Here is an 11189-nt window from a genome sequence, read left to right as displayed (position 1 = left end):
CACTTGCATTGTAACGTACTTTTTCAAAAACATTGGTGGCTGTAGATGTTTTGTTCCACTTCTGAAGGTATTATAGTGTAAATCACTTGAAAATAACACAAGACTAATCAAATGTGTTGGAAATTGAATACGTTTTGAATAACAGTAATGACTAATCTATAGCTTGGATATTTAGAGAATGATTTAGGTAAGGGTAAGGTCAGACATTTTTTTCTCTTCTTCCAACAGAGTCCACGCATCTTTTCCTCTCCATGGGAGGATCGCCATGTTGCTTTATGATCTAAGGGGCGGGAAAATGAAGTCAGCATTCTGTCAGGGGGCGGGCTTTCCGTCGACGCTTAACCAATGAAAAAGCCGCTTCTTTGTGCCAAGAAGTTGATTGACAGAAAAACACACCAATAGTAAGAAAGTACCGTTGCAAGCGAATGTAAGCGTCTAACGTCTCCATCAACCGCGCCATTACCTCTTACATCGACCACATAACAGTCGAATCGTGAGATTCAGTTTCGAGGAAAATTCCTGCAAGCTGATCATTTCAACAAAGCAAAATGGTAAGATCTTTTAATACGTTTCTTTTCAATGTAGTGTCGAGTTTCTATTTACACGGATTTGACCCGGTTTTAAATAAATAATAAATGTACCAGAAAAAAACCAGTCAGTTTCCAGATATAAAACATGTCTGTTCTCCAAACAAGTTATGTCCTTTTTATGGTTTCTTTGTTTTAATAAAATTTTGTAAGAAGATGCAGAGATATTCTTGGCTCAGTGAACAAAAGTAGGATCATCATCATCATGCAGTCAGTTGAGCCGCATACTGCGGCATTTTCACTCCCGCCCATGCAACAAAGAAATGCCCGGATGTTAATTAAACGTTTCTGTTAAGCGGAAAAGCTGAGGATGGGAGGATTTACCTTACCCTCTGGCTTTAAGACATCTCGTATAATAACGAAAGTAGCAATTGCTGAAATTCGCTGCCATCATCATGGCGATTATTCTGATTAAATATGGATGACTCTGTAAGTAACAGACACCGACATATTGGAGGGTCTTTGGTTTTTCTCCCACTTCAACGTGGTATCTACAGCTCGCTCTACTGTTATTTTGAAAGTTTAAATACATTTCTTTAGACTTTGCTTAATAGTATCCCACTAGGGATTATTTTAAGACGGTTTTAAATGAATTTAAGGCTCGCCTGCACGGGGGCTTGTTGCCTGGCAACGGGGTTCTTTGTAGGAAGACAGTGCGCCTCTCTCTGGACAAAAAAAAAATTATCTTCTTCTGAAAAGAAAAAAAACGATGATGCATTTAAGAATTTGTAAACAATTATTTTAATGGTTGAAATTATACAAAAACATATTTTTATACTTAAACAACTATACCAACCTTTTTCCCTCCACAGCGTGAGTGTATTTCAGTGCATGTTGGTCAGGCCGGAGTCCAGATTGGCAATGCCTGCTGGGAACTCTACTGTCTGGAACATGGGATCCAGCCGGATGGCCAGATGCCCAGTGACAAAACCATTGGAGGAGGAGACGACTCATTCAACACCTTCTTTAGTGAAACTGGAGCTGGAAAGCACGTTCCCAGAGCTGTGTTTGTAGATCTGGAGCCCACGGTTATCGGTGAGCATCTCTTCCAGATGAACATGTTCTGATGAAGGTGCTGGAGTTTGTGAAAACTAAAGGGATTTGTCGTGTCGTCAGATGAGGTGCGCACTGGGACCTACAGGCAGCTGTTCCACCCTGAGCAGCTGATCACCGGGAAGGAGGATGCTGCCAACAACTACGCCCGTGGACACTACACCATCGGTAAAGAAATCATCGACCTGGTTCTGGACAGGATCCGGAAACTGGTGGGTACAATCAGAGCATGTGTTTGTGTTTGTCTCGTAGTGGTGCAATAACAGTATCTGGCATTTGTTTTCTTGTGTGTCTTCAGGCGGATCAGTGCACTGGTCTTCAGGGCTTCCTGGTGTTCCACAGCTTTGGTGGAGGCACTGGCTCTGGTTTCACCTCTCTGCTGATGGAGCGTCTGTCTGTGGACTATGGCAAGAAGTCCAAGCTGGAGTTCTCCATCTACCCAGCTCCTCAGGTGTCCACTGCTGTGGTGGAGCCCTACAACGCCATCCTGACCACCCACACCACCCTGGAGCACTCTGACTGTGCCTTCATGGTGGACAATGAGGCCATCTACGACATCTGCCGCAGGAACCTGGACATCGAGCGTCCCACCTACACCAACCTGAACAGGCTGATCAGCCAGATCGTGTCCTCCATCACTGCCTCTCTGCGCTTTGATGGTGCCCTCAATGTTGATCTGACAGAGTTCCAGACCAACCTGGTGCCATATCCACGTATCCACTTCCCTCTGGCCACCTACGCCCCCGTCATCTCTGCAGAGAAAGCTTACCATGAGCAGCTTTCAGTGGCTGAGATCACCAATGCCTGCTTTGAGCCGGCCAATCAGATGGTGAAGTGTGACCCCCGCCACGGAAAGTACATGGCTTGCTGTCTTCTGTATCGTGGTGACGTGGTGCCCAAAGATGTGAATGCAGCCATCGCCACCATCAAAACAAAACGCTCCATCCAGTTTGTGGACTGGTGTCCCACTGGCTTCAAGGTTGGCATCAACTACCAGCCGCCCACTGTAGTTCCTGGTGGAGACCTGGCCAAGGTCCAGAGGGCGGTGTGCATGCTGAGCAACACCACTGCTATTGCAGAGGCCTGGGCTCGGCTGGACCACAAGTTTGACCTGATGTACGCCAAGCGCGCCTTTGTTCACTGGTATGTGGGTGAGGGTATGGAGGAGGGAGAGTTCTCTGAGGCCAGAGAGGACATGGCGGCTCTGGAGAAGGATTATGAGGAGGTTGGAGTCGACTCCATTGAAGGTGAAGGAGAGGAGGAAGGAGAAGAGTATTAAACAAGGAGGAGGAATCAGTTACAGAGGAAGGAAATGGCTCAAGCATTCCAAAAAGATGTTTGTTGTTCTAGAAAATGTTAAGATGTTCAATGAAACCTCCTGAAAATGTCAAGATTCGGTTTGATATGAATAAAATCTGACATGTGTCATGCATTAAATTGTACATGGAGGTAATATAAAACTACAATAAAATCGGTTTCTCCATCAGAAAAAGGCCTCATTGTCTTTCATGTCTTTTTGCAATTAATTCTTATTTCTTTTACCAAAAAAAATGCAGTTTTAGCATTTTAGCTTCCACTGTTTTTTTTATTATGTAAAGCTTTTAAACTCTTCAGGTAAATTAGACTAGTTCTTAAACATGTTTAATTTTCATCTCCAACCTAAACACGCCCCAAGAAGGCACCTTGAACTGTCACATGAGATTCTGCAGGAAATGCAGTTTTTCTAGTATTTGAAACATTTGTTTTTTTTGGTAGATTTTCAGATTTAAAGACTTAGTGCTGCATTCTATCAGAGTTTCTCAGTTAAAAATGTGTTCTGCTGGGAAATTAACTGATTTTATTTCTGTTATTATTATTTTACCATTAAAACAAAAGACAGCCTGAATACAGCATGACATGTTTCTGCTAACGTTCATTTCCGGTCCCTAGTTCTGTTGGCGGGTGCAAAGAAAAAAATTAAATTCAGCCAATAGTAAAGAAGCTGGTTCAAGGCCTAACCAATAAAAAGGAAGATCATAACAGGAAGTGTGTTACAACCCCGCCCACCGGTTAACTCCTTCCTATTCCTTTAGCACAGGTTTTATAGAAACCTGCAGGTACACCTACATTGTGTATTGGTTTTTCACCAGTGATGACAGCAATAAAACTCTTAGAAATTATTCATTTGGAAGATGATTAATCGTAACACATTGTAAAAAATAAACGAAAACGTTTTTTTACACCCTTCCATGGACACATTTCACAACTGAGCAAAAGATTAATAAAACGTTTGATCTTTTTAAGCTCATTTTATAAGTAAGTTATGTTTGAAGCAAATCATCTATGGCTGCAGAATAACATATAGTAGCTGTCCAGAGGGAAAATGTAAAAATATGTATCTGTGTGTACTTTATGTACTTTTTCTTTAGGATTTTAAAGTATTGTAGTCATATTTAGATTCCTGTTAACATCATTACAAAGGGAAAAGGATCACAACCCATGGAACAGACTTAAAAGAAAAGAAAATGCTTTTTTTTTTTTAAGTTTGACTTTTTTAAAAAGAATATTATAAAAACATATAAACAGCTGTAGGACAAATTTTTTATTTTGAAAAAAAAAAAACTCATATGACACTGTCAAGCGTAAACAAAACATTTTATATTCATGCTAAAAAATTCACGTTTTCCGTAATACAAACACATAATAAAAGAAAGTAAGTTAAATACAAAGAAGTGTGTTTTTGTAAAGGATGAAATAAGTGCTGCTGGCTCCCACTGCGTTTGATCCATGAAAAGTCGGCCTGAATGTTTTTTTCATTACTTAACCTGGGCGTTAGGTGGTGAAGGCTGGAGTGTTAGTTTATGTGTTCAAGACCCATTTTAAAGACAATTGTGTTTTTGGTGTTTTTTACATGTTCTTGTGGCATTTTTCATGATGGAGGACATCTATGGATAAAATTAAGCTTAAAATTGCATGCCTGAGTATTTATTTATTCAAATTGTTGTGAATCAGGAGTAGGCAAAAAAATTGCAATTAGAACCAGAGTTTTTTGTGAGGTGGAAAACGATGGGCAGACCACGACCTCTCTGCTCTGCTCCATTCTGATGCATCCACTTGTAGACAAAATAGATCCATGTGTGTCTTTGTTTTCTTCGTCCGAGCTGGCACCTGGCTCCAAACTGTACGGCATGATAGCTCCAGTGTTGCTTGGCATTTTTGTTGCACATGTAATGTTATGCTGAGCATTTGGGAGGCTCAAAGCTTCTGGGAAAGTACTTAAACAGAGAGCTCAGTTATGGGTGGGGGGGTGGCGGCAGAAATTATGTCCTAAAAAAGACAGGTTTTTCTAAAGCAGCAAAATCACTATTAAAAGACCACTGGGAACGCAAAAACGAGATTAAAAGATGATCGGAGTGAGTCTTTAAGGAAGCTTAGGTGTACAGGTGTGTGGAATTTATTTTGGAGTTTGTAAAGTTTTGAAATGATGTTTGTACTCATTTTAAACCAAATCACGTCTCCGTTTTCTAGGGATACTAAACGACTAGGTAATCTATCTATTTTGACTTGTCAAAATCTCCAAACTCCCTTAGTGTTTTATTTTCAAAGGTTCACTTACCACAACAAGTAAAATTATATGAAAATACATTTTAGGATGAGACTGGGTTGGAAAATACCACTGTTGTTATCAAAATCGGTTAAACTATGTCCTTGAATTGCACTTTTCACAGTTAAAGGGGGAGTTTGAGATGAAATTACATCTGTTTATTACATATAAAAAGGTCCTATGTCAAATGTTTGCACCGAGACAGTTTTTAGTCAATTATAGTAATTATACAACTTTTACAGAAGAAATCATAGAAATTGGGTTGATTTGTAAAAGCTGCTTTTTTTTAAGAATAGCCCAAACAAGCCACAGCCCTGACAATTTAAATAAGGCTCAGATTATGCTGGTTTAATAAAAACACTGCTTTTGATTTGTGAATCTTATATGTAATTTTTTAAAATTCATTTTATTCTATTGAACTGTTCACAACGAGCTAAAGCTAATCTGAGTATTATATTAGTATATTTACATTTTGAATTATTTCTGATTTTGAAAACTCAAAGCGCCATTTTCTTGATTAGCCCTTGTGTTATCCTAGGCACTTTAACATTGGGAGTGGGGGCTAGATGACCCACTAGACAGTGCTCTGAACCTTTTTTCTTCAATGATTTGTGATCTTCACTGGTGTCCATGGATTACATGAAATCTTTCCACCTTTATCCACCTTTGTCATGGTGGGGAGAACACGTCAATGTAAGGGTGGGGTCATAGGATAGCACAAGGGTTAATATGAATGCAATATCAACTTAAGTCCTGTAAAAAGAAACTACTGCAGTAAGACAGATTTGACCAGATCTTTATCTTTATAGATAAATTACATTTTTTTAAACAGATTTTACTTGGGTTTTGTGAGAAAGCAGGAATGGACTAAAAAACATCAATCATAGTTTTGATTTTTGCTTATATTTTTCTCTCCTTTCTTTGTTGTCACAGTGCCCTAATGCAGCTGATAATGTGAACCAACTCTCCAAGATAACTTTAAGCAGTGCAAATATTTCATTCATCTTCTGAACCCGTTTTGTCCCGGGCCACTCGTGGGGCGAAGGCAGGGGACATTCTGGACAGGTCCCCAGTCTGTCGCAGGGCACCACTGCAAATAGTTACCTCAAATTAAGATCCTGCAGATCAAAAGAAATGGAACATAACAGTTGATGACTTTTTAAAGCTGCATCCGATTTGCAAAAATAAAGTAGAAATAAATGCATAAAAAGAAATTTTACCATTTCAATGGTTTAAAACTGTCAAGTTTCAAAAAGGTCCAACTAGAAGCTTAAAAACAGAGGCGTACTTCTGCCTTGTGTATTTCCGCTTCATCGTCTCAGTGATTGTGAGGTATTTCTGTTTCAGCAGCTTTTGGAGTTGGGCTGCTGCTTTGTTTGAAAAACTGCAGTCAAAGCTTTTTTAGATCAAGCCTGTTCAGAGATTTAGACCTTCTGCTTTCATGTGGTAGTCTGCCATCATTCGCTGCTGTGTGCTTTGTCCCAACTTTGCTCTACAATGTTTAAATGTTTGCTTTTAACCCAGTGCAGTTTTTTATGCTTCAAAAGAGAATGTAAAGTAATTTTACTTTGAGTAAACTGTTAAAAACAGAGCACATACTTTAATTCTGTCTTGTTTTGTCCGTCTTTAAATGTAAAGAAGAGTCCTGACATTTACTTTTTGCCTTCCCCAAATGGTTATTTCTTTATTTATTTTATTTAAGATGTGGAGTACCACAAGGGTCAATCTTAGGCCCAACACTGTTCATCCTATACATCAATGACATACGCATGGTATCAAATACACTTGAATACTTTTTCTATGCCGACGACACAAGTACTTTGTGTACAGAGGAGAATCTCAGTGAAGTAGTAAGAATAGTAAACACAGAATTAGGGAAACTAAAACAAAGGTTCGACAAAAATAAAATCACTAAATGTTAACAAAACTAAATTCGTGATTTTTGGAAATCGCCATATTCCTGCAGATTTAGAAATAAAAGTTGCTATTGAATATCATGTTCTGTAAAGAGTGACTGAAATTGAGTTCCTTGGAGTAATTATGGACGACAAAGTGAGGAAGCCACATATCAAGCAAGTCAGAGCTAAACCTGCTAAAAGCATAGCAGTGTTGAGAAAATCGCTTCATACACTCACTCACAAAATACTTCTACTAATATATTCATCGATGATGCTACCACATTTACAGTACAGTGTAGAAGTTTGGGGAAATACTTATAAAACTAATCTGCAGTGTTTGTATATCTTACAAAAAAAGCCATTCAAATAGTTCATGGTGTGGATTATGGGACACATACAAACAAGCACTCATCATGTATAAAGCCAGAAATAATTTACTTCCAGTAAACATACAACAAATGTTCAAGGACAGAGATGGGAGTTTCATTTTAAGAAATCAGCTGAACTTAAAGAAGAAGTGGATTTGCACTACAAAAAGAAAATGTGCTTATCAATTTGTGCTTTGGATTTATGGAATGGATTGGATGAAGGTGTAAAACAAAGCAAAAGTTTACATGTATTCAAAAAACCTACAGAATGTCACTGATGGAACCTTACAAGGCCAAGAAGGATTGATAAAAACAAAAAATGTCACTCTCTGCATAGGTGTTATGCAGAATGTAATGTGAATGTTTGACATGTACAAAACTACGCAAATCATCAGGTGTTTTAAAAAAAGGGCTGGGATCACACAAGTTTCTCTTCAACCCACTCGTTTTCAACCACATTGTCTTTTTTTATTTGTTGTTTTAAACTCTTGTGTTTATTTTCCTTTGTGTTTGAAATAAAGAAAATTGAATTGAATTTCTCTGTGTATTCCGGTCATTCTGGTGTCAAGAATGGAAATTTTTTCTTAGCTCTAGGAGTAGTTACGAAAAAAAAAGCTTCTTATCAAAAATAAACTTTTTTCACTTTTTCTGCGTTTTAGCACTTCATATTTTGGTGTATCTAGTAAAGAAGATTAGGAATTTGAATACAAAATCACCCGGTTTCAGCTAGTTAAAGTCATTTTTCAAATGGAGACTGACGTAAAAAAAGGGTGGGGTGACAACGTTTTCAACTAATAGGAAAAAAGTGCACGTGCCATTCAACCAATCGGATTTAGCAGTGCATTTCCTGGGACTATATAGTTCTTTCCCGGCTAACGGCCGCTTCAGTTGCTTCTTGCTGAAGACTCTTAACGTCTGCTAGTGAGAACTGACGTGCCTGTCTTTGCTATCTCATCTTTCGACTCAAGTTAATTTTATCTTCCAAGTTACAGGAAAATGGTAAGTTTCAAACCTCTTGTTTCTGTTCGCCAAACAACTGGAGCTAAACTTGAGACTTTAATTTGTCACGCGCTGATAAATTAATCTTAAAGTTAAAGAAACAACAATGTCAGCCATCGAGATACAGAACGAAAAGTCAAATGATAAATGGTTTTAATTTGGTGAGGGATACTATAAAATGACACTTTCTTTTTTTTAAGTGTCGAAAAGCCAACGCCCGAAAAAGGCCGCGAGGCGTTAGCTTCCGGGTTCCGCGTGCGCGTTGACCTACTCGATGAATCATTCCTCTTTGAGCGCAATTTATGGCGACAGACTGGACTTCCCCAACCAGTTTTATCAATAAAGCTGTTCCACTTGACTCTCTCGAATTCTCTCGTCTTCGGTGGTTGTTTAATCCTTGTGCTATCCTAGGCACTTCAACATTGAGAGTTGCCGGGTCATGTAGACCCACTAGACAGTGCACTGAACCTTTTTTTTCTTCAATGATTTGTGATGTTCACTGATGTCCATGGATTACATTAAATCTTTCCACCTTTGTCATGGTAGGGAGAACACGTCAATGTGAGGATGGGGTCATCTAAGATAGCACAAGGGAAGGGCTAAAGTATTTCATTCCAAACAAATTCACTCCCTTGTGAGAATCTGATCCTGCTCAAAGTTTCAGGTTTCACTTTTTTTTTGTGACATTGAAGAAAAAGTGGTGTCAGGTGATTATGTTCACAATGTTGTTATCCCTGACAAAGAAGTTCTTTTATTCAAAATGAAGGCATTTCAACATGTGACTTAAATCCCTTAGGAGTAACGTGTCATAAAAAACAGAGAACCGGAGACTGACTTTAATCTGAACTCACTTTAGAAGATATTTGCACACTAGCATTTATTCTAATTTTATCACAATTCTTTTGTCTTTATTCCCCACAGCGTGAGTGTATTTCAGTGCATGTTGGTCAGGCCGGAGTCCAGATTGGCAATGCCTGCTGGGAACTCTACTGTCTGGAACATGGGATCCAGCCGGATGGCCAGATGCCCAGTGACAAAACCATTGGAGGAGGAGACGACTCATTCAACACCTTCTTTAGTGAAACTGGAGCTGGAAAGCACGTTCCCAGAGCTGTGTTTGTAGATCTGGAGCCCACGGTTATCGGTGAGCATCTCTTCCAGATGAACATGTTCTGATGAAGGTGCTGGAGTTTGTGAAAACTAAAGGGATTTGTCGTGTTGTCAGATGAGGTGCGCACTGGGACCTACAGGCAGCTGTTCCACCCTGAGCAGCTGATCACCGGGAAGGAGGATGCTGCCAACAACTACGCCCGTGGACACTACACCATCGGTAAAGAAATCATCGACCTGGTTCTGGACAGGATCCGTAAACTGGTGGGTACAATCAGAGCATGTGTTTGTGTTTGTCTTGTAGTGGTGCAATAACAGTATCTGGCATTTGTTTTCTTGTGTGTCTTCAGGCGGATCAGTGCACTGGTCTTCAGGGCTTCCTGGTGTTCCACAGCTTTGGTGGAGGCACTGGCTCTGGTTTCACCTCTCTGCTGATGGAGCGTCTGTCTGTGGACTATGGCAAGAAGTCCAAGCTGGAGTTCTCCATCTACCCAGCTCCTCAGGTGTCCACTGCTGTGGTGGAGCCCTACAACGCCATCCTGACCACCCACACCACCCTGGAGCACTCTGACTGTGCCTTCATGGTGGACAATGAGGCCATCTACGACATCTGCCGCAGGAACCTGGACATCGAGCGTCCCACCTACACCAACCTGAACAGGCTGATCAGCCAGATCGTGTCCTCCATCACTGCCTCTCTGCGCTTTGATGGTGCCCTCAATGTTGATCTGACAGAGTTCCAGACCAACCTGGTGCCATATCCACGTATCCACTTCCCTCTGGCCACCTACGCCCCCGTCATCTCTGCAGAGAAAGCTTACCATGAGCAGCTTACAGTGGCTGAGATCACCAATGCCTGCTTTGAGCCGGCCAACCAATTGGTGAAGTGTGACCCCCGCCATGGAAAGTACATGGCTTGCTGTCTTCTGTATCGTGGTGACGTGGTGCCCAAAGATGTGAATGCAGCCATCGCCACCATCAAAACAAAACGCTCCATCCAGTTTGTGGACTGGTGTCCCACTGGCTTCAAGGTTGGCATCAACTACCAGCCGCCCACTGTAGTTCCTGGTGGAGACCTGGCCAAGGTCCAGAGGGCAGTGTGCATGCTGAGCAACACCACTGCTATTGCAGAGGCCTGGGCTCGGCTGGACCACAAGTTTGACCTGATGTACGCCAAGCGCGCCTTTGTTCACTGGTATGTGGGTGAGGGTATGGAGGAGGGAGAGTTCTCTGAGGCCAGAGAGGACATGGCGGCTCTGGAGAAGGATTATGAGGAGGTTGGCGCTGATAGTCTGGGAGAAGAAGATGAGGGAGAGGAGTATTAATCTTGTTTATGATTCCTTGACATTTTGAAGTTGGAAAATAAAGTCTTTTCATCACTCTTGAGTTTGTGTGGTGATGGTGACAAATATAGCTTTGCAGAGTTGGCTCAGACATGTCATGACATGGGGTCGCGTATTGCAGAGTTCATTTAATTGTAGGTGGCGGAAATGTTTTAATCCAACTTAAAAGCTTTTCTAACTTTTTAAATGCTGCATTTGTCCAAAATAAAAGAACAGTCTTTATTTCAAGGACTGTCTGCATTAACCTT

At 40.7% G+C, this 11189-nt stretch overlaps 1 protein-coding gene across 3 annotated transcripts; it reads left to right on the top strand.

Moving 5' to 3' along the window:
• The first annotated feature begins 382 nt into the window (after window positions 1-382).
• LOC101175403 (tubulin alpha-1B chain) lies at window positions 383-10984 on the top strand. Of its 3 annotated transcripts, XM_023956923.1 has the most exons (5): window positions 383-551; window positions 1400-1622; window positions 1704-1852; window positions 1939-2865; window positions 10876-10977. In XM_023956923.1, the coding sequence occupies exons 1-5, from the start codon at window positions 549-551 to the stop codon at window positions 10921-10923; spliced, it is 1350 nt and encodes a 449-aa protein (XP_023812691.1). In that variant the 5' UTR covers window positions 383-548; the 3' UTR covers window positions 10924-10977. The 3 variants fall into 3 exon arrangements, with proteins under 3 accessions (XP_023812691.1, XP_023812690.1, XP_023812692.1); XM_023956922.1 differs by lacking the exon at window positions 10876-10977 and having other exon boundaries at window positions 1939-3132; XM_023956924.1 differs by lacking the exons at window positions 383-551; window positions 1400-1622; window positions 1704-1852; window positions 1939-2865 and adding exons at window positions 8335-8488; window positions 9410-9632; window positions 9714-9862 and having other exon boundaries at window positions 9949-10984.
• Window positions 10985-11189: the final 205 nt, after the last annotated feature.

The sequence above is a fragment of the Oryzias latipes genome, chromosome 7, assembly GCF_002234675.1.
Source record: "Oryzias latipes chromosome 7, ASM223467v1".
Classification (NCBI taxonomy): domain Eukaryota; kingdom Metazoa; phylum Chordata; class Actinopteri; order Beloniformes; family Adrianichthyidae; genus Oryzias; species Oryzias latipes.
The sequence above is the reverse complement of the archived record's forward strand: the minus strand, read 5'-3'. Positions and strand labels throughout refer to the sequence as shown.